Raw genomic sequence first — 24,960 nt, forward strand, 5'->3', positions numbered from 1 at the left:
AGTCAGAGCACAGGAACCTTGGATGTGCATACAATCCTTACTCGGGGGGTCTTGTTAAAGGTCTTGGGTGGGACCGAAAAGTCTGCATTTCTAACCAGTTTCAGTCTCCTCGTCTGGGAAGCATGTTTTCTTTGTATGCTAAGGGTTAGCGCACAGGCTGCTAAGTCAGACCAACCCGGGTCTGACTCCTCAGTCTGCCACTCAGTGGCTGTGTGACGCTGCTCAACTGCCCAGAGCACTGTTAGCTATGGGTTATAGTACTGACCTCGTATATGAAATAACATAAGTAGAAGGTGAAGTGATTTAAAAACTTCACTGGGAAAATTTCAATTATTACAAAAGTAGAGAGAAGAGTATAAATAATAAACTCCCAGGTATCTGCTGCTCAGCTTCAATTATTAGCAACTCACTGCTTTATTTCATTTATTCATCTCTACTTCCCATTCCACCCCCTCGTGGATTTTAAAGCAGATTATTCAGGTGGTGTTACGTGCATAACACAGGGCACAGAATTTGGTGAAAGCTAGTAAGTTGTGGTTATTATTATTCTTAGGTCTGTTGAGATGGCTGGTTTATTCAGCATCAACCCAGGGTATGCTATGATGAATAAATGAAATAGATGAGTGATCAGAAGTACGTAAGTTAGATCTCAAGGGCTAGTTTTACAAATGGAAGCCTGGAACATCATAGCAAACGTTACTCTGTCTCAAGGGTCCAGACTTCTCAGAGTCTTCAAGAGGTAAATCACTGTGACCGAAACCACCAGTTGCCTACCCGGTATCCATGGTCTCACGCGTCCGCAGTAAAAGGACCTTGATGTTGCTGTGGTAAACAATGTACCCAGCTTCAAAACAAAAATAAACCAAACCAAAAATGCTGCTCAATTTCCCAGCCCCTCTTTCAGATGTGGCGGTCAGGGAGATATAAGTTAGAATCAGGAAATGGGCTTCCGAGAAAGTTCTTTCAAGCAGTTGTAGTTGGCAGGGACGTTTTCTGTCTCCCCCTTTCTGGAAAGCAGCCATGGTAAGTGAGGCTGTAGTAGCTCTGCTTCAGACAGATACCAGGTGACCTTAAGGATGAAGAGAAAGCTGAGGATAAAGGAGCCAGGAGGGTCTGGGGGCACTGATGACATCACACAACTGCCATGTGGCCTCAGACAACACATTTTTGAACTTCACGCTATAGGAGAGAAAATGAAACCTCATTTGTTTAAGCCACTGCAATTCCAAGTTTCTGCTACTAGCAGCGAAATGTAATTTCAACTGACACAATTATCTAATTAGCATAAGTGATGTCACCCTCAGAAAACTTCCTGTGAATTTAGCTCTCCCTAAAATCGAGTTACCGGGGAAAGCAAAACAGTATCTCCTCCATCATTCGAGCCCAGCAGACAGTTGTAAGATCTTCCCCTTGGCTGTCACTCTGTAAGGTTGTAAATATTTAGTTTTCTTAATCTGTCCTTATATATCAACTTTCCCAGCCCCTTAATCATCTTTGATAGATATAACAGAAAATGCCTCTGAGCTGCGTGGTTAAAAAGCAACAAGGGAAGCGAATGGCTTTGAAAACCAGGCTTGGAGCCATTTTTATGCATGTAGGTGTAACCCTGGGTGGAATATGACAATCAAGACAAATGTATTTATGTAACAGTCTAATCTGCTTATGCGCGGATCTCTGGGCCCTGGGCAGGTCTGCCGTGTGCTGCCAGCTAGATGCCTATCCCACTCCCCTTCGGCTCACTGAGATCTGCTTAACCTCCTCCGACGGGAGAGCAACAGACTGAGAAAAATACAAACTGCCTCATGTTGAATATATAGTAGACATCTCATTTGACAGGAATCCATAATCACCCCCTAACAACCTGGAGAGAGCACCGGAACTGTGACTTTGGGAATAAATGATTGACAGCTATAACCATTTCACACATAAAAATCATTCCTTCGAGGATTCGTGTGTGTCAGAGAGTTTGGTGGACGGTTTTTATGTGTTACACTAACCTTAAGGGGATGGCTTTAGCTGCACAATTACGGATTTTTTCCTCAACCCTCTAACTTATTAAATGAATTATGGCATATCCACACTATGGAAAACTATGCAGGCGTTAGAAATTATATAGTAGAAAACATCTGGTACCAAAGAAAAATGTTTGGTATAGTTTATTTTTAGCCATTTTAGCTGAGTAAAAATAAGCTGCTATAAAACTGTATGCATCATATGATATTTAAAAAGAACATAATTATATATCTATATGAACTGAAAAATGATCAGATATCTCTATACCAAAATGTTAATTGTGTGACTGGATCATGTTTCGTGCTTCTCTGTATTTTTTAGACTTTCTCCAAAGAACATGTTCACTTTTTCATTGAAAAGAAAAAACTGAAAACCCTACCACAAATCAGAAAAACTTTCAAATGGATACATCAAGAGTCTCAGCCTGCAAAATTGGAGGACGCGGGTATTACAGTTACTTGAGCCAAACTGGAAGTGATGGTTGGTTACTTTAAGGCTGGTTTGGACCGGGGTTCCAGGCTTACTCAAGACACAGTAAGAGGGGAGGGGAGGTAATAGCTCAGTGGTAGAGCTCATGCTTAGCATGCACAAGGTCCTGGGTTCAATCCTCAGCACCTCTACTTTAAAAAAAAAAAAAAAAAAGAAGAAAAAAAAGAAAAAAAGATGTGGTCAGTGTTCATGGCAGAGACCTCACTGTCAGAATGACTACCTGCCAGCATCTGGGTCAGTACTGTTTCCTCTTTCTAGACCTGAATTTTTACTTAGTCTTCATCTTCTGCTTATAACGAAAACACATTGTTTATTGAAGGTATTACAGGTTTGTGTGAAGTGGGCAGTAGGAAACTCATTATCTGAAGAAGGTGAAGTAAGAGGCATTCAATCATGACCCAAAGATTAGCTGACACACCCAGGAACAGAAGCCAGAACTCAAAAGCTGTGCGTCTCAGGTACTGAACCCTACGTGAGAAGTCACTTTACCATCAGTAGGCCTACGTGCTCACGCAGAGGCCCAAGAAACTGAGAGTATTAAACCTGTGAAGCTTAATTTTACCATACAATTATAATCGTTAAAGAGCTTGATCTGACAAGAATTCACTTCAGAGAATTTTGCCAAGAATGTAAAACCTGTTTAACTTAATCTTACTGCACAATTATAATCTTTAAAGAAGTCAATCTGACAAGAATTCATTTCAAAGAATTTTGCGAAAGACGCCAAAGATTGTCTCCATTTAGTCTTTAAATAATTCTGTTACTCCCTGAAATCTTAGGAAGGAAAAAAAATCTGCGCTTTCAGCAGACTAAATTCACTTACGAAAGAAACATCACAACTAGTTTCAAAATGATTGATTGGGGGTGGGGTTGGATATAGTAGAGCAGTAGAGCGGTAGAGCACACGCTTAGCATGCACAAGGTCCTGGGTTCAATTCCCAGTACCTCCATTAAAAAAAAAAAAAAAGATTGATTTGTGGATCTGGTTGTATTTGACCACATAACATACACTCAGACTCTGCCTCACCCCCCCAGTCTTCGACCATTGTTGACCTGCTGTAAGACAACTGCCCCAAGAGCCGGGAAACACTGCCCAAAGGGAAGTCCCCTATAATCCAGCACAGGGCAAGGACACGGACTGGCTCAAGTGAAGCAGCAGACGGAGTAGACTCCTTGCATCTTGGAGGGGGCAGTGCTGTACCCATGCTCAGTATGGATTGCTTTCTTGGCCCGAAATGTTTCTAACAGTCAGGAGATTTACTCAAGGTCCTTTTTGCAATCATGATATCCTATTCAACAATGTTGCTGGCCAAGAAACTTATTTTACAGCAAAAGAAGTAAGGCAGGGCCCACTCTCCCAAAATTGCCCTCTTTTGCTGCACATCCAAACCCCAGAAGGAGCGGGGCTGACAGAGGGAGCAGAGGGTAAAATGGACTACGCAGGATTCAGCTTTGGTCCAGCTGGGATACAACACTTACAAGGCATGAGTGCTGGAGTACTCTGACCCAGAGCCAATCCATAGTGGTTTTATTATTACATTTTAATAATAACAAGAAAATTTGGGTCTGGGAACCAAGGATTAGAAGTAGTAATGGTTCCCTCTTCTCATTATTAAAACCATTCACGGAGGTTTTGCTCCCACAAGTTTGGGCTAAACTGGTCTGTAGGTACTCAGGAAGGACCGCTTCCACCAGAAAATACACCAATGACCGAATTACATGGGGTAGGAGAGACTGCCATGTGGCTATTTGGGGCTTCTCACACTACTGAACCAACAGGCGGAGAAGGGGGTCACTTTCATGCCTGGAATGACTCACCTCAGTTGCCGAGAGCAAAGTGAGTTGCTTCTATGCAACAAAGGCAGAGAGAACTATGTCCGATTCACTGGAACCCCTTTGGGTATTTCCAGGTTCACAGTAACAGTAATGGGAAAAAAACACAGCAGTCTAATCAAGGCAGAACTGTCAAGAACTCAGTTTTTCCAGGAACAAGCTCAGCTTCAACAAAAACAGGTAAAACACTCTGAGCAGCTGAGGTGCAGGCAGAGGGCAAGGGCAACATGGGACGGATGGCAGAAGAAGGAAGTGATGAATGTGACCAGTAAGAGAAATGTGACCAGTTACAGAAATGGGGACTGCAACAGCTTGGCATTTTTTGCATATATTCATCAACTGTTTCTTTTTGTTTTCTACTTCCCTTACTATTTTTTTTGTGGCAAAATATACTTGAGATAAAACTTACTATTTTAACCATTTCTAGGTGTACAGTTTAACGGCATTGAGTATATTCACAATGTTGTGCAACAAACATCACTCTTTCCAGAACTTTTCCATCTTCCCAAATAGAAACTCTGTCATCAGAGTTCCTCCTCCCAGTCCCTGGTAACCACTATTCCAGTTTGTGTCTATGAATTTGTCTATTCTTGATACCTCATGTAAGTGGAATCAAAATTTCCTTTTGTGTCTGGTTTATTTCACTTAGCATGTTTTCAAAGTTTAGCCACATCGTAGTCTATCAGAATTTCATTCTTTTTTAAGGCTGCATATTTCATTGTGTGTATATATCACATATTGTTTATCCTTTCATCTGCTGATGGACATTTGGACTGTTTCCACCTTTTGGCTATTGTGAATAATGCTTCTACGAACACTGGTGCCGAAGGATCTGTTTTAATCTCTGCTTTCAGTTCTTCTGGGCACACACAGAGAAGTGGAATTGTTGGATCATATAGTAATTCTATGTTTACCTTTTTCAGGGACTGCCAAACTGTTTTCCAGAGGGGCTGCACCATTTTACATTCCCATCAGCAATGCACAAGGGTTCTAACTTCTCCACATCCTCATCAAAATTTGCTATTTTCTATTTTTAATTTTAATTTTTTAATAGTAACCATCTTAATGGGTATGAGGTGCTATTTCCCCTGCTGTTTTACATGAAAGCTGGTAGTATTAATTTTCCGTTTTAGTTCAGAGGTCACCACTTGACACGGACGGAGGGCTGCAGAGATTCGAGACTTGAGATGAACTCAATGACAGATGAGACTGACTCACCCCTGCTGGGGAGAGCAGTAGAATGCTTTTATCAAGCAGAAGTACCAAGTTTTAATGGATACAGAATAAAAAAGGGGTGAACTCTAAAAGTCCTAGGCCTGTTTGCCCAAAGATCCATTCCTCACCTTTGCTCTGCTCTGCTCTATGCTGGGGGAGGCAGGGGCCAACTCCAGGAAGCTGTTTTCCACCTTCTCAGCTGGAAACTGACAAGGGGAGGCCCTGGCAGGAAACTGACGGCTAAAAAGAAAGGAGATGCCAAGCCATTTCCATTTCTCTCCCTCCCTCTCTGCCCTGGGTGATGTCTCCAGTGACCGACACATCTTCTTTTTGGTTCTAGCTCCAACCATGCCCCAAATGCCTTTAGGTGTCTTTGTGCTACAGTAAATGCCTCCTCCCTTTGGCACTTCAGCTAAAGGGAGGTAGTGGCTACTTCCTGTTGTTAACCTGTGGTTATCTTAAGGTCTCCTGCTTGATGCTCAGATCCTCATTCACCTGGATAACCAATTCTCTACGTTTAATTCTCACTTGAAGTAATTTAAGGGAATACTTGCAGCAGTTTCTGTTTTCTGTGCCAGACCTTGACCTAATCAAGACCTAGTAAGATGTCTGACCATATTCAATGCAACTGGAAATTACATTCTTTGGCATGAGATAAATTAGTTCTGCTGTATAGGTAAAGAAACTGAGACATGTTAAGGTGACCAGTAAAGATCACTTAGCTATTATCTGTCAGAGCTTAAACTGATGAAGGTTATAAAAGAGTCAGGTCACCTACCTAGATTCCTAATAATACCGACAGATTCTTATGAGATGTGACAATGACACTTCCATCTATCACTTCTGCTTTTTACAACTGCTCAATCTTCCAACACTTTCAAAACCTGTCTAATTTGTCTGTGTCAAAAATAATGGAGGTGGTACCATTCTGATGGGTTTTTTAATCAAGTTTTCAAAAATTGTTTTTCTAAAATGCTCTTGGCTAAACTCTCATAAATAGGAAGAAATAAAATCGTCCAGTTATCTTGATTACGATATTATTTTTTTTCTCCTAGAAACTGCTAAAACTCATCACTGAGTCTATCCTTCAATGGTTTTCATCACACACTATGATCTGAGTAGCTATTTTTCACATTTAACGAGTAATTGCTCCTCTTTAGAAATGTGGCTCCTCCTTCAATGATCACAATCAAGGATTTTTCATTTGCTTTCTTTGCCCACTGTTCATCCATGAGCTAGAAACTCGCAGTGCTCTCGAGGGGCGAGATGAGGCTGAGCGGTCCACAGCTCGGTGCAGAGGCAGAACTGGGAATAAATCAGGGAGGGTCCTTAGCGTGTCCTTTGCAATCAAGGTGAGTATGTGTGAAATATCAGCAACTTCTCTTTTCCTGGGTTCTGCCTGGGACTTAGAACAATCTCTCTCTCTCCCCCCTCCCCCCTCCCTCCCTCTCCCTCCTTCCCTCTCCCTCTCTCTCCCTCTCTCTCCTTCTCCCTCTCTCTCCCTCTCTATCTCTATTTGGTTGCAGGGCAATTTGAGTTTCTGGGTTTCTATTCAGAGATGGCAGCCAAAGAAATTAATCATGCCCATTATTAAGGTGGACTGTGGGGTGCTCACCAGCTCTTCAGTCTGTGCTTTTAAATCACCTTGTTCAACGCAACAGGCACAAACCACTAGATTTATGGATTCATGGTGCTCTGGCACTGAGAAGGATCTTGGTAGTTAGTCTAAACCACTAGCTATAACTCTGGCTGTACAGTAAAAGCTTAACTAGGGAAGGTTAAACAAAATACCTGATGCCAAAAGCTACCTGCCAAAATTGATTTAATTGGTCATGCGTGGGGCTCAGTCATGGGTATTTATAAAAATAGCTTTATTGAGAGAGAATTCATGTACCATACAATTTACTCATTTAACATGTGCAGTTCAATGGTTTTTAGTTTAGTCAGTGTCACAAAATCAAACCACAATTAATTTAGAACATTTTTATCACCTCAAAAGTATCCGTAACCATTAGACTTTCTGTTTATCCCCAAATCCAGCCCTAGATAACCACTAATCTGTTTTCTGTCTCTATAGATTTCCCTATTCTGGGTGTTCATATAAGGGGACTCAAACAATGTCATCTTTGTGACTGGCTTCTTTTACTTAACATGGGTTCGAGGTTAACCCACGTTTGTGCATGCAGCAGTAATTCTTTGATTAACAAACAGTATTTCACTGGATATATCACGGATCTATTCTATTTTGTTCATCTGTTCATCACTTGATGGACATTTGGGTTGTTTCCATTTTTTGGCTATTATGAATAATAACGTTAATGATCACTCATGTAGAAATTTTTGTGTGGATGTATGTTTTCATTTCTCTTCAGTATATACGCCTAGGAGTGGAACTGCTGGGTTACATGGTAACGCTAACTTTTTGAGAATATGCCAGGCTGTTTTCCAAAATTGGTGCATCATTTTACATTCCCACAGTAGTATTACATTAGAGCTACCAAGGTGATGCAGGGCAAAAGATCTAGGAATTGAAGTGCAGGCACCATTCTGCTACAGGCAGTTTTACCCCTACTCAGGTTCCCTGTCTAACAGACAGACACAAAGGCATTATCCTTTTTATCACAAAGCCTGTACAGGCTGGGCTGGTAGCAAAACACCTGGGTTCAAACAGTGAGCTTCCAACTAGAGGCCAGGATTTTAATCACAGGCCAACGTAAGTGATTGTATGAAAAGTCCAAATACATTATTAAGGGAGATTCATTACGTTAAAAAAACAAACAAAAAAAACCCCAAATCTGTTCCTATCTGACTCAGAACTGCATAAGTCATATGATAAGAAATTCTTTAAATTTTCTCTATAATCATAGTTTTAATTTTTCTTCCCAGGCAGCATAACTTTTGTTCTTTAGTCTGTATGTAGCAATGCAATCTATACATTACACAGTTAGCTTTTTCATGTGACCAATTTCCAACCACTAGTGTAAAATAACAGCTCAGATTTTAGGTAAACAGGTACGGATCTGCACCTTGCTATGAACTGAAATGTATCCCCCCAAATTCATACGTTGAGGTCCTAAACCCCAAAGTGACGTATTTAGAGATAGATCTTTGGGAGGTAATTAAATCATGATAGTCACGATGAAGGTGGAGCCCTCATGATGGAATTAGTACTCTTACAAGGAGACCTGAGAGGGCTCTTATTCTCTTGCTGACATGTGAGGCCACAGCAAGGCACTTCTGAAAGCAGGGAAGAGAGCCTTTATTGGGAACTGATTTGGGAACTGAACCTTGACCTCGGACTTCCCAGCCTCCAGGACAGTGGGAAGTAAGCTTCTGTCCTGTAAGCCACTCAGTCTACATGCATTTTGTCAAAGAGGCCCAAGCAGATTAAGACACGCCCTATACTCTGAGACTCTTCTATGCTAACCTTTCTCTTATTTAACGCCATTACTTGTACATCAAGCAGTATGGGAGTACAGACGGACATTCAACAAGCACGGATTGAGCAACGGTGTGTGCCTCACCCTAGGCCTGGCATTTAGCACCAAAATTCTAGAGCAATAATGTTAACTGAGCACTCGGGTCCTTAACCCTTTGATACCGTTGAATCCTGATTTGATCTAGGAACCTGGTTTCAAAAGCCTTTACAGGTACCCACTGCTTTTATGACAATACTTTTCTGGAAAACAATAATCCTCAAAGAATCGGCCAAATTTTCTTATAAAAACAGCTATATAACTCAAAGTTGTGATTGTGAGATATGAAATAAATGAATGTTTGCGAAAAATATTCCAAAATGTAAACACAGTAAAACTAGAACCCTGAGTAGTAGCTAAACAATAATAAAATTATATTCAAAATTCTACAAAATGGACAGAATGTACTGGGTGTACTGATTACATAAAGGGCTCCAATCTACTCTAAAGTGTAAATACACAACATAAAAACCCAACTGTACTGGACATTAAATATGACCTAATATGTTAGAGCACAAGCACACCACACACAAAACCAGCATGTAAGTTCAAGCATTAAAGGTTGTCATTTACAGATGAGAGACAGAGGTGCAGAAGGGTGAGGGGACCTGGCTAAAGACACAGAGAGCATTAGGGGAAGGAACCCAGGGCTCAGTCTCAGGGTTTTTGCCACATTCTGTATCTCCTTTTTTCCCACCAAGTAGACGAGTACATTGATAAAACAGTGTGTAAAGACAGTGAAAAGTTACGTGGAAATTGATACTAGGTAACAACAAGCAAAGAGCTAACTATGAAGCAGCACATCATTTTCAGGCTGATGGCACTGCTCAGAGCTCGATGTAGCCTCAACCTGGAATAAAGCTGCATGTGAAAAGCTGTGTTAGTTGGAGCATGAATGCATCTTTCTTTAGCCAAACCACTCAAATAAGCCTGGCCACTAAGTTTTCGTTGTAGGATGTTGTCAGGCAACACTGGATATAAATAATAAGGTACAAGATTTTTTCTACAGGTGCTGGGACTTTCAGAGGTGTGCAATTTTTTTTTTTTTTTGCCAGGAGCTACCATAAGCTTTGCATTCATAAAATAACAACAGTTTTCCATAAAGAACATTTCTCAAGCTTCAAAACAGATTATCAATATACAAGATTAAAGTAACCAATAATTAAGTACTATAAGTTGAACAAATACTTTGGTTTTTCAACTACCAAGAATGATTCGAGATTTAGAAGTCGAAATTTATATAGCATTGAACTTCTTCATCGAGTATTTCAGCTTACTGACAATTCTGGTTATTTCTCAAATTGTTATACAATTTCCTTTTGAAAAACTTAAATCTACTCAGAGCAGAGACACTCAACAATTGATCTCAAGCAATGATTCTGTAGCTAAGCAGCTAAGTGTCATGTCTTCAAGGTAGCTCACTTGGAACAGAAAGGGGGAAGGGTGGGCATATGGGGGTCTTAGGAGGAAGACAAAGAAAGAGATCGGAACCTCTGGGGCAAAGTAAGATACTGCAGAGAAGGGTAAATGCTTTGCATAAAATTGGCAGGAAACTGAAGATGGTTTAAGATTTTTTTTCAGAGATTAAAAAAAGTTAGAATGATAGTGTATTTGTGAACAATTGGTGAACTTCCAGTGATGAGTAACAGGGTTTGAGAACTTTTTTCTAAGCAAAGGAAAAATTTAAACTTAGGTAATAATTACTCTTGGTTAAATAACTGACATTGATGAGCAGTGATCTCCTGTTCCAAGCCCCTCACGTTCATCATGTGTCCCAGAAAGCACCTACTACTTAAAAAAAAAAAAAAAAGATTTCTATTTCTAATTCTTCCAGTGGTTACATCCACCTCTTTATATAATCTGTGGAAACTGCTACTTGTTGAGATATTCATTTTAGACATTTTGTACTGACATCCTGCTCCATGGATCGGTGAGGAATTAGCTTACTTACATCCCATTCCCCTCAACCCCCATCCCAGCCAATTATACCAATCTCTCCTTCTTAGGGTAGTTATGTTATTATTTTTAGTTCTTCTACCAGTCTCTTCTTTATATATGCACACATTATCTTTACCTCTAGCAGTAGCATTCAATGCTCTATAAACTGCTTATTTGTTTAACTCCCCCACAGATAATGAGCTCCTAACCCAGGTGAGCAGCAGGGTGGGGTGCAGAAAGGAAGAGGATTCTGGGGAGGAGATGATGAAGAAACTGATACCTGAGCTGTATCTTGAGAGCTGAACTGGACAGGGACAGGAAGCAGGGGTGGGATGAGCAGAGGGTATCTCCGGAAGAGAAATGGGCAGGGGCAAAGACGCAGAAGTAGGAAAGAGCACGGTAGACTGGGAATCTGAAAAGGTTCAGTAAGACAGGGGTGAGAAGGCAAGTGGTCCTTCATCACCTGGCAGGGAATTCAGCCTGCCACAGAGAGCAGCCGTCAATAGATTTGGAACTGGGGAGAGAACTGATGACACAGGACTTTTCAGCGGTGGGTGCAGACTGTCTCATGTTTGCCCCTGTCTTAGGAACACCTCTTCCTGCTCCTACCCAGGCAAGATAACAAGTATCCTTCCCATCATCATGATGGCACAGAACATCATTCTCAGCCTCACTTTCTTTTTTTTTTTTTTTTAACATTTTTTATTGATTTATAATCATTTTACAATGTTGTGTCAAATTCCAGTGTTCAGCACAATTTTTCAGTTATTCATGGACTTATACACACTCACTGTCACATTTTTTTCTCTGTGAGTTATCATAACATTTTGTGTATATTTCCCTGTGCTATACAGTGTAGTCTATTCTACAATTTTGAAATCCCAGTCTATCCCTTCCCACCCTCCACCCCCCTGGTAACCACAAGTCTGTATTCTCTGTCTGTGAGTCTATTTCTGTCCTTTATTTACACTTTGTTTTTGTTTGTTTGTTTGTTTTTGTTTTTGTTTTTTAGATTCCACATATGAGCGATCTCATATGGTATTTTTCTTTCTCTTTCTGGCTTACTTCACTTAGAATGACATTCTCCAGGAGCATCCATGTTGCTGCAAATAGCATCATGTTGTCGGTTTTTATGGCTGAGTAGTATTCCATTGTATAAATATACCACATCTTCTTTATCCAGTCACCTGTTGATGGACATTTAGGCTGTTTCCATGTTTTGGCTATTGTAAATAGTGCTGCTATGAACATTGGGATGCAGGTGTCATCCTGAAGTAGATTTCCTTCTGGATACAAGCCCAGGAGTGGGATTCCTGGGTCATATGGTAAGTCTATTCCTAGTCTTTTGAGGAATCTCCACACTGTTTTCCATAGTGGCTGCACCAAACTGCATTCCCACCAGCAGTGTAGGAGGGTTCCCCTTTCTCCACAGCCTCTCCAGCATTTGTCATTTGTGGATTTTTGAATGATGGCCATTCTGACTGGTGTGAGGTGATACCTCATTGTAGTTTTGATTTGCATTTCTCTGATAATTAGTGATACTGAGCATTTTTTCATGTGCTTTTTGATCATTTGTATGTCTTCCTTGGAGAATTGCTTGTTTAGGTCTTCTGCCCATTTTTGGATTGGGTTGTTTATTTTTTTCTTATTGAGTCATATGAGCTGCTTATATATTCTGGAGATCAAGCCTTTGTCGGTTTCACTTGCAAAAATTTTCTCCCATTCCGTAGGTTTTCTTCTTGTTTTACTTCTGGTTTCCTTTGCTGTGCAGAAGCTTATAAGTTTCATTAGGTCCCATTTGTTTATTCTTGCTTTTATTTCTTCTAGGAGAAAATTTTTGAGATGTATGTCAGATAATGTTTTGCCTATGTTTTCCTCTAGGAGGTTTATTGTATCTTGTCTTATGTTTAAGTCTTTAATCCATTTTGAGTTGATTTTTGTATATGGTGTAAGGGAGTGTTCTAGCTTGATTGTTTTACATGCTGCTGTCCAGTTTTCCCAACACCATTTGCTGAAGAGACTGTCTTTATTCCAATGTAAATTCTTGCCTCCTTTGTCAAAGATGAGTTGACCAAAAGTTTGTGGGTTCATTTCTGGGCTCTCTATTCTGTTCCATTGGTCTATATGTCTGTTCTGGTACCAATACCATGCTGTCTTGATGACTGTAGTTAGCAAATAGAATCCAACAACACATAAAAAAGATTATACATCATGACCAAGTGGGGTTCATCCCAGGGACACAAGGCTGGTTCAACATACGCAAATCAATCAGTGTAATACATCACATCAACAAGAGAAAGGACAAAAACCACATGATCATCTCAATCGATGCAGAAAAAGCATTTGATAAAATTCAACACCCATTTATGATAAAAACTCTCGCCAAAGTGGGTATAGAGGGAACATATCTCAACATAATAAAAGCTATATATGACAAACCTACAGCCAGCATAGTACTCAATGGTGAAAAACTCAAAAGCTTCCCACTAAAATCTGGGACAAGACAAGGATGCCCACTATCACCACTCCTATTCAACATAGTCCTGGAAGTCCTAGCCACAGCAGTCAGGCAAGAGAAAGAAATAAAAGGGATCCAAATTGGAAAAGAAGAGGTAAAAGTGTCATTATATGCTGATGACATGTTACTATATATAGAAAACCCTAAAAGGTCCACACAAAAGCTACTAGAGCTGATTGAAGAATTCAGCAAGGTAGCAGGTTACAAAATTAACGTTCAAAAATCAGTTGCATTTCTTTACACTAACGATAAATCAACAGAAGAAGAAAGTAAAGAAACAATCCCCTTTAAAATAGCACCCAAAGTAATAAAATATCTGGGAATAAATCTAACCAAGGAGGTGAAAGAATTATACACAGAAAACTATAAACCATTGATGAAGGAAATTAAAGAAGACTTTAAAAAATGGAAAGATATTCCATGCTCTTGGATTGGAAGAATCAATATTGTTAAAATGGTCACACTGCCCAAGGCAATCTACAGATTTAATGCAATCCCTATCCAATTACCCAGGACATATTTCACAGAACTAGAAAAAGTCATAATAAAATTCATATGGAACCATCAAAGACCTAGAATTGCCAAAGCATTACTGAAGAGAAAGAAAGAGGCTGGAGGAATAACTCTCCCAGACTTCAGCCTCACTTTCTGAAGAGCTGAGTGGGGCTAAATTAGAGGGATGATTTTTTTTTTCTTTTAAGACTTTAAATGAGAGAAAGAGGAATGGTATTAAATGTACATCTAAGTGAAAAAAAAGTTAAATAATTCCAGGATTTATAATTAAACCAAAAAATAAAGAAAACACTCTAATAGTGACTTTTAAATGATACTAATAGATAATTATAATCCTCAAATAACTGTCTCAGTAGACGAGCATTTATGCACTGTATAGAGGAGATTTAACTTTTTTCTCATTTACTGCCAATCTTATGCTAACAAGAGTCATATCATTTTGATATAATAACAAAGTGCCTAATTCAATCAGCTCAAACGTTAATTGATATGTTTGTAGCTGAGTCTCCAGTTAATTACCTGTCTTTTTTGTTTAATTTTGAGATTTAAGTCTGCTTCTCATCCAGGCTTGCCTGTCAGTGTCCTACATCCATCTATGACCTTCATCTTGAGTAATCGAGGGAAAAAAACATTTTAGCAAAGCATTTTCTATTCCTGTACTTATTTAATCTATTCATGTTTTCTGATTGATGTTCCCTTTATAATTGTATTTTTAAAGTCATATTAAGCATGCAGAGATAGTGAAATAAATGTCTCTATTGTAATGAACACTTTGTTCAAGCTAACTAAAGCCTTTTCCTCCCTGCATTAGATCTTTTACTTATTCCTTCAAATTTATCTAAAGATTCTTCAACAGCTGTAGTTACCTAGAACTTTTATAACAGTCGTTGCTTATATTGTTTTGAGAGCCTTTACATTGCCAAGTGGAATTTCTTTGAAAACTATTTATGTTCTACTTTACTCATACTATATTTACATCTAAATAAAGTCCTAGGCCTACTAGATTTCTACTTCTCTTAATTGTTTAGTCTCAGCTGGAGAAGAAACTAAAGAGGTGTAAAGATCTAACGACAGGCAAAAACAACACAAAACAAAATAGATTAGTTAATGGCAGTGCCGAGGACTAGAACTCAGGCCTGCAAGCTTACAAAGAGAACATGCTACTATACATGTAACTTTCAGGAAGGCTATTGAAAGCATTTTCTTCCAATTAAAGTGTCTGGCTCACCAATCTTTACATTTTTTTTTTCATTTGAAAAGTGAATGATTCTTCTCATTTTTAAATTCAGTTTCATTCATTCAGCATTTATGGAGGGTCCATGATGTACTGGTAGGTGCCACAGAAGGTCAAAGTACAAACCTGCTTTCTGCTTTTATTCTGACTCTTTCTCATTAAATATCTTAATACAGAATTCATTCCAAATAAAACCTCAGGAATTGCCTTGTTCTTTGAAAACAGTATTTTGCTGTTCTTTAAACATTCTGAGTTCATAATTTCATAAATGACAAAAATCAGTCTTTTTTTGTTTTTTATTTTTGTTTTTCTTTGGCAGGGGGAGGGAAGTAATTAGGTTTATTTCCTTATTTTTAGGGAGCTACTGGGGATTAAACTCACGACCTTGTGTGTGCTAAGCATGTGCTCTACCACTTGAACTATACCCTCCCCCCCAAATCAGTCTTAATAAACAGTTCACTCATTTGATTCTCCAGAGAAAATCAAAAGTTATCTTCTAAACAACCCAATAACTAAAAACAGCTAAAAATGTCCTGGAGTTTCTCTTCATTATTCAGGTCTGTATACCCGCTATCTTAAACCTATATAATTTGTTTCCTACCATTTTTGTGTTTTCATCTGCTTTGTATCCTTCTTTGTTATTTTCAACAATGACTGTTTTTCTTTTTCCTTTTCTTTGATTTGGCAAACATAAGACTCTGAGGAAAGACAGTCAGTTTTAAAGCACATACTTTCCTGGTTTTAATATATCATTTCCCTCAAATAGCTGGGTATTCTGTTACCAACCTGTTACTGAAAGGGAGTGACCAGGCAACAATATAATACATGAAATATAATACAATTAATTCTAAAAGTAACAAACTAAATCTAGGGTAAAAGCACCTTATGATAAATGTCTGTGACAATAGCATAAAATTATTACAATATCGGTCAAAACTATGATGATCAGTGAAAACAAAGGTATAACTCAAGTGTCCAAAAGTACCAATTCCTGATCCATTTTTAAAGGCAAGTTGATCACAGTATAGTAGCTCTGAGAGCCAGACTACTTGGGCTCAAATTCTAGCTCTGTCACTCAGCAGCTCTGTCAATTTGAGGACGTTAAGTTCCTTAATTTCTCTGCACCTCAGTTTCCTTATCTGTTGAATGGGAGTAATAGTGCCTGAAAACGCACATTGCTGTCCAGTGCTAGGTACTGTCAACTCTGATTGTTGTAACGGATTACACAATCTTTCCAGAAACTTGATTCTTTATCCTTCATCTTTCTACATGCTTTCAACACTAATTTGTAGGTTTTATATATTCTTTGACTTTTTATCACCTGAATACTCTTGTCCCTGTCCTGCCAATCACATCTGTCCACTTAAGCATTTTCAAATCTGGCTCTAGGGAAATGATTCTTATTCTTTGAAATTCTGGGGTCCTGAGTGAAATGGGGGCAATAGATTTCAGGGGACAGTCTCTAATGCACATGGCCTCCCCGCCCCCTTTACTTCTCCCAACACCTTACCTCTTCTGTTAATTACATCTCCAGAAAGCAGGATTGCTTTTATCAGTGGATATTCATTGATCTCAAAAGGATAAATATATACAGATATATGACAGGTGCAAAGACAATGGGCTAGAAAGCCTGCTTTCAGCTTCTTTGGAAACAAAAGGATACTGGCTATTTTTCGTTTTTCTATTAAAGCCCTGGCCCGACCTATTTTTTTCCCTTTATTCAAAGTTAAGCCTGGAAATAATACATTTTATTTTTTACTTAAAAAACAACAATAGAAAAGGGCCTCACCCAGTAATGAAGGGAACATAGCCTTTATTCAATGCAAAGGGCACTGGATTCTATACTCATCTGGGTGCCAAACAGCTCTAAGCTTTAAAAACTAATTACAGGAGGAGAGTGTGATTTTTCAGTCTCCCTGGCTCATTCCGTGCTCTGTGGCACTCTAACGTGCTGAATCAAGGCTGTGTCAACTACACCACGCTGGAATACCAATGCAGAGTGTTCCCCTCTTCTCACCTTTGCTTTCAACTTCTAATCAGCACAGAGAATGCGACAGATTAAGAAAAAAGAACCAATCACATACAAAACAAAATAGATCTAAAAAATTGTTTCTCTTCCTGTTAAAGCAAATATAATTTGTTTTCAAACCCTGTCTGCATGCAAAATCACGGAGAACTATCTCAGGCATAATGTTCAGCAAAATAAACCAAATATTGTAATTAAATTCATGTAAGATTCAAGGACAGCCAAAACTAAACTATGGTGATAAAAGTCAGAATAGTGGTTACCTTGAGGGCAGGACTTCTGGAATGCTAAAAAAAGTTCTCTATTTTGATCTGGGAGGTGGTTCCATGAGTAAAATCACACATAACATTTCATTGAGTTACATCGTTAAGATTATACTTTACTTCAAGTACCTAATAATTCACCAAAACTTTAAAACATATATATATATAAAATTTGTTTTGTGTTAAAATTTAAGATGGAAGGTGACACAATTCAGTGAACAAAACAGAAGTAAAGAAAGCCAAGACCTTTATTCCAGCTCTTCTAAATCAGAAGCATGAGGTGGTACAGAGGTTCATCTCCCGATTAGCATTCTCTTTTCTGAAATAGGGCTAGAAACTCTTCCCTTTAACTCTAAGCTATTAAAGATTAATAAAACTGATTTAAAATGTCTTTGCAAGCATAAAAGACAACAAGGAGTTAGATACTAATAAGCCGAGGAACAGCAGGAAGGAGACTTATGTTCAATTAAAGTAACCTGAAAAGTTGGGGAGAGAAATTTTTCCTCTAGAAGTTGCATCTAATACAACCACTCAGGTTATAGATATATTACATAAGTACTCTTACAGGGAAAGAGTGGGAATATGCTTGCCCAGACCTCTTAAAAATCTTGCAGCAGAAAAGGATGATGGCAACATGGCCTGACCTCGCTCCTATGGTCAGCTTGATTATTCCTACTCGGCATTCTAATTAACCAATGTCTCAATCACTCTTTACCTCTCTTGACAGAAAAAATCATGAGGCCACTCTCTGCTACTCTTGCTGTGACAACATGGTCTAAATTAAGGGCAAGTGTAGAGAGAGCTGGGATAGGAGACAAAATTTTAAGAATGTATATAACTTCTTTTGTTTTGTTTTATTTTTTTATTTCATTTTAATTATTTTTCTTAAGGGGGAGGGAGGTAATTAGGTGTGTTTGTTTGTTTGTTTGTTTTATTTTCAGAGGCAGTATTGGGGATTGAACCCAGGACCCCGTGCATGCTAGCACATACTCGACCATTTGAGCTATACCCTCCCCACAAGAGTGTATGACTTATTTCAGATGCTGGGGGAAAATATATTCACCACAATAAAAGCTTTAGAGAAAAATATCTCTGTGATTTTGCCATAAGCAAAGATTTCTAAATAGGACACCAAATGTCTTATCTATTAAAAAACAATATATATATATCTGACTTACTAAGATTTTAAAAGTCTGTTTATCAAAAGACATCATTAAAGATAGTAAAGAGGCAATTTGTAAAGTGGGAGAAGATGCCATCATCTTTCTCTTTACTATCTATCCATCACAAAGGAGTTCTATCCAGATATATAAAGAATTCCCATAAATCAGTAGGGAAAAGAGAGCGAGCCTAATTAAAAATGGGCAGTCGATTTGAATATATTGTGAGAGCAGATATCCTAATACCCCCAAAATACATAAAAGTACATTAAAACGGGTTCAACTTCATTAGTCATGAGAGAAATGAGTATTAAACTTCAATGAGATACCTCTACAAACCTACTGGAAGGCAATAGCTCAGATGGAAAGTATCAAGTACAGGCGAGACACGGAGCATCTGGAGCTTTCACACACTGCTGTAAGGGTACAGACTCTTAGCACCACTTTGGGGAACCACTTGGCAGTGTGCACTGTAACTGAATGTATGCGTATCCTGTGACCTAGCAATCGACGCCTAGAATGTAAGGAACAGAAACATACACGTGTGGTTACCAAGACACGTGCAGTGGAATATACACAGCAGCACTATTCGAAGCAGTGGCAAGTTAGAAACTACCCAGATACCCATCAGGAGTAGAATAAATGAATATACATATACACACATGTGCTCGCAAATAATATAATATTTTTAAAAAATCTGGTGTATTCACATAATGTAATACAATATAGACTACAGAGTAACAAGGATCTGTACATAACAACATGGATGACTCTTGTCAACAAAATGTGGGACAAATGAAGCCAGTCATAAAGAATACATAACTACATGATTCCGTCTATAAAGAGCCCCCAGACAGATTAAACTAATCTATGTATTTAAAGGTCAGATACAGATAGCTTCTGGAGAGGCAAACAGTGACCAGAAGGAAGCATGAGAAAGCTCTTTATTGCTTTAATCTGTTTCTTGTTGCCATTATTCTGTGTCTTGATCTGGATACTGGTTACACGATGAAAAGTATGAAAATTTGCCAAGCTGTGCCTTTAATATGTGCACATGTAAACTATAGGTAATGTAAGCAGAGAGATGGAAACTCTAAGAGTCACAAGGAGATACTCAACATTAAACATGCTAAAACAAACATGAAGAATGCCTTCAATGGGCTTATTTAACAGACTGGGCATAACCGAGGAAAGAATCAGTCACCTTAAAAAAATGTAAATAAAAATTTCCAAAATTAAAACCTGAAGGGAAAAGAAAATAATGAAAAGACAGAACAGAATATCCAAGAACTGAGGAACAATTAAAAATGTGTAATGTATGTGTAGTGGGCATATCAGAAGGAGAAGAGAAAAAGAAACAAGAAATATTTGAAGTAACAATAACTGAGAATTTCTCCAAACCAATGACTAACATCAAATCACAGATCCAGGATGCTCAGAGCATATCAAGTATGAAAAATGCCAAGAAAATACAAACAAAAAAACCATCAAAAACCAAAAAAAAACCCCCTATACCTCAGCGTATAATTTTCAAATGGCACAAAATCAAAAACAAAGAAAGGAATTTTGCAGTATCTCACTTATAAAAAAGTATCTCACTTATAAAAAACAAGGATAAAAATTACATTGGACTTTTCTTCAAAAACTATGGAAGTAAGAATAGCGAAGTTAAATACTTAAAGAATTAAAAAGAATCACCAACCTAAAGTTTTGAACTCTGTGAAAGTATTCTTCAAAAGTGAGGGAAAAGTAAACACTTTCTCCAACAAAAATGAAAAGGAACTGTCTTTAGTAGACCTGCCTTATAAGCAATGTTAACAAAAAAAGTTCTTTAGGGAGAAAGAAAGTAATATAGGTCAGAAACTTGGACTGATATTAAGAAAGGAAGAGAATTAAAGGAGGAGTAAGTGAAGGGAAATAAAATCTTTTACTTCTTATTCTTAATTGATCTAACAAGTAGTGGTTTGTTCAAAATAATAATGGCAACATTATACACAGTGATTATAGCTATGGATGAATGAAAAGAACGGCAGCAATGTTATAAGTGATGGGAGGGAGAAATTGGGACTACTTTGTTATAAGGTGCTTGCAATACCTGTTTAGTTGTATAGCGTTATTTAAAAGTAGACTTGGATTAGTTGTTAAGTGTATATTACAAACTCTAGGGTAATCAGTTAAAGTAAAAAAAAAAAACAAAAAAAGAAGTATAATTTGTATACTAAGAGAAGAAGTGGAATCATACAAAACACTCAAAATCAAAGGCAGCACAGCATTTTAAAAAAATCATTCAGTCTGACTTCATTAAAATGAAAACCTTCTGCTCCACAAAAAGACACTATGAAGAGAACAAAAAGACAAGGCATACACTGGGAGAAAATTTTTGCAAAACACCAATCAGTTAAAGGACTGATATCAAAATATACAAAGAACTTTAAAAACTCAACAATAAGATGGCACACAACCCAATTTAAAAATGGTTAAAAGATCTTCAGATATCTCACCAAAAAACACATATAGATATCAGATAAGCATATGAAAAGATGCTCAACATCATATGTCATTAGGGAAATACAAATTAAAACAATGAGATCACTACATACCTATTAGAATGTACCAAATCTAAAACACTATCACCACCACATGCTAGTGAGGAGCAGGAACTCTCATTCACTGCTGGTGGGAATGCAAAAATGGTACAGCCACCTTGGAATACAGTTTGGCAACTTCTTACAAAACTAAATATGCTCTTGACATACAATCCAGCAATAACATTCCATGGTATTTACCCAAATGAGCTGAAAACTTACACCCACACAAAAACCTGCACATGAATGTTTATAGCAGCTTTATGTATAATTGCCAAAACTTGGAAGCAACTAAGATATCCTGCAGCAGGTGAACGGATAAACAAATTGTGGTATGTCCATACAATGGAATATTATTCAGAGATAAAAAAGTTATCAAGCCACAAAAAGACATGGAGGAAATTTAAGTGCATGTTGCTAAGCAAAAGAAGCCAATATGACAAGGCTACATACTGTATGATTCCAACCACATGACATTCTGGAAAAGGCAAAACTATGGAGACAGTAAAGAAAACAGCAGATGCCAGGGGTTGGAGGAGAGGAAGGCAGGGATGAACAGGAGGAGCACAGAGGATTTTTAGGGCAGTGAAACTATAATACTGAGTAATCCTGAAATGGTTACATTCATTGCAGCCATAGAATAGGTACAATCATTACATACTTCTCAAAACTCATAGAATGTATAACACAAAGAGTGAACCCTAAACTATAGACTTTAGTTAATAATAATGTATCAATATTAGCTTACCAATTTTAACAATTGTGCCACACTAATGCAAGACATTAAAAATAGAAGAAATTGAGGGGTGAGGGTAGGTGAGGGGATATGTAGGAACTCTGTATTTTTCACTCAATATTTTTATAAACCTAAACTGCTCCCACATGCAAATTAAATCTATCAATTAAAAAACTATAATATACAGTTTTCTTATTATCAATGCAACTAGCTGACAAGTTTTTCTGTGATAATGTGACTAATAAGGAAGAAAACATAAATAGGAAAGCTTTAGGTTAAATTACAGCTTAGCTTTTGAGTCTCATGATTTGAGAAAGTTTTAAATGGCACTATAGCAATTTTTCATAGTAAAATGTTGGTAAAAATGTGGCACTATAGTGTATGAATATGGTTAACTTTGTGAAGGGTAAAGATCTGTTTATCTAAGTTGCAACCCACATTTGGAGAAAGAGATGAGCCCAGAGTTCTATGATGAATTAAAGTAAAATATTGGCCACTACCTCTTTAATTCTTTTTTCTGGTCTTTGCTTCTTTAAAGTACTTTTACTCTTTTTCCCCCCACACTATTTATTCATTCATTTGGGTAGGCAAAATCCAGTAAAAATAAACCTAATTTTGATGTGACAAAATATTATTTTCACTTTTCCTCTCATTATACACAGCTTTAAAATGACAGAAGTAAAAATATTTCACTGTGGCAAGCCAGCCACGTGAAAATGAGTAGCTTCATCAAATTCAATCACATCTTCATGGCCCAGTAAATAATTTAAACAGTACAAAGGTAAATGCTGAGTGATGAAGTTGAAAGAGAGACCTTACTTTTGTCAAAATAAGCAGAAAACAACTGGAGATATTACACTGTATATGAACAAACATGGGGAGCACACTTGTATTTCTAGAAAGTTCCACCAACAATTCTATGAACTAAAGAACAGGCTAAGAACACTGTAACATACTTACGGGCAGGAACTTTATATTATTAATTCTCATGTTTCCCAGGTATGGCACATAACAAGGTCCATACAAATGCTGAATAAATAAATGAATTAATGAGTAAATTATGTTTCCCTTAAGAGGGGAGAATGATGTAGAAATTAAAAGATATTTTAACTTGATTTAGCAATATCCCAAATTTGATTCATATCAATCCCTTCCTTCTAGAGTTCTGAGTACAAGCCACACTTGCATGGGACATGAGGTGTAGTACTATAAAAACAGACTTGACTAAGTTCAGGTCATTGCTGTTTGATATTTAGAATTGGTCAAAATTTCATGTAAGAAGTAATGAGCTAAACAGATGTTTTTCCTTCCCATGTTTAGTACAACTTAGAAAATTGACCCTTTACCTTATGAAATCTTCTTCCTCTTCTCTCTTTGGCCTCAGCTGTTTGGGTTGAGCCATATTCATCCAGTTTGGAAGAGATTTCAGAAGCCTGCTGATATCATCATCTTTTGCCCAAGATGCACTGATGACAAGTTTTTCTTCAGACTGGACAATGCCCCTAAAAGGACCAACAGAAAAGAGACACTTCAGGACACTGCTTGGTTTCCAGCTGGCATTTTTTTCATCCATCCATTCATTCATTCAAGGTACTGGGGATTGAACCCAGGACCTCATACATGCTAAGTATGCATGCTACCACCTGAGCTATACCCCTCCTTGCCGTTAGTATTTTTTTAATCTACCTCTGCCATGGGAAAAAAGATACCACATCCATCTCTCTTATTAATATAACCCATTATCTAGTAACTGGAGGCATGGCATCCATTAATAGCTCACTTTTGTGGGAAACATCATTTCCAGATTCCATTCTTAGGTTCTTCATTGTTGAGTAATTAAAAAACTAATAGTACTAACTAATTCCCTTTTCATAGTTAATCCCTTAGGATAAATAAAAGTTTATGGTAGGTTTGGGAGTGGGGGACTCTTTCAAGAAAGATGTTGAACAAATAAAAAGTGAGTTAACCATATCAGAGACTGCAATTAAATAACAAAATAAACGATACTCGAAAGGTGATGGAAGTGTTACAAAACTCTGTTCTCTGACTTCTTGGTTTAAATGATCAATTAGCTCTACTTGAAGGTGTTTTTTTTGAACCATGGACCCCCTCTAAGTCACAGCACATCTACCATCACAGAGAAGCCTTCTGCCCTAGTGTCAGGCAGAAAAAGTCTTTGATTATTGCTCTCTCCAGTGGGCTTTGACTAGTGACCCAGAATGACAGGCTTCAAGTCCTTTAATAGGTCCCATGGGTGAGCTATTAACACTTCTCTTACCAGAATGTACCTGTAAATTCATCATAAATGTTCGATTTCAACCTAATTAAAAAGCTTCCCTTTCTGTTCAACAATTCTGTCACTATAACTAATTTCAACAGTCTAAAAATCCTCATCAGCAATTCTAGGTGACAGAATAACATTTATTTATGAAGGGATTGCTAATAAGCTGGCCAGCCCTCTGAAGTTGACCAAGACCATAGGGAGTTTCTCCCTCGATCAGAGGCAGGAACTTACACTGGTGGAAGGGTTATACTGGAGACCGTAATACACCTCTAAATACATAATATATGTATGGTGTATAAGCTTGGATGTGGGACAAAATCCCTCTTACCCAAGAGACAATTAATGTTTGTAGACAAAAAGCTATTGAAGCTTTAACCTTGACTCAGGACAACATGACTTGGGGTAACATGATTTCATGTTGGAAGGGGCAACAGTGTCCTAGTTCTCTGAAAATAAGCTAGAATAAATAAAAGAACCATAGCTGATTTCTAGAATTCCTCCAACTCACTACAAGCAAAAGTTTTCTAACAGTAACTATGGTCAGTGATACAAAAATTAGACAGAACCTTCTTCCTTGGGATCTCTCAAATTCCTCTCACTGGTACCTTCTCTTCCTGTTTTTTCCTTATTATTTTCCTGCATCTTTTCTGCAATATTTATGGATTAATCCTACAATA

The 24,960-nt window shown here is 37.9% G+C and overlaps 1 protein-coding gene across 3 annotated transcripts in view; it reads right to left on the reverse strand.

The window, feature by feature from the left end:
* EXOC4 (exocyst complex component 4) overlaps positions 1 to 24,960 on the reverse strand; it is a 702,098-nt gene that overhangs the window by 116,622 nt on the left and 560,516 nt on the right. For all 3 annotated transcript variants that reach the window (XR_836802.3, XM_064487345.1, XM_010975676.3), the window contains one exon: positions 23,346 to 23,501. Coding sequence is in view for 2 of the 3 variants with exons in the window: in XM_064487345.1 (XP_064343415.1) it covers positions 23,346 to 23,501 (156 nt within the window). In the remaining variant the exon portion in view is untranslated. The remainder of the gene's footprint in view (positions 1 to 23,345; positions 23,502 to 24,960) is intronic.

This window comes from Camelus dromedarius, chromosome 7, assembly GCF_036321535.1.
Source record: "Camelus dromedarius isolate mCamDro1 chromosome 7, mCamDro1.pat, whole genome shotgun sequence".
Taxonomy (NCBI): Eukaryota; Metazoa; Chordata; class Mammalia; order Artiodactyla; family Camelidae; genus Camelus; species Camelus dromedarius.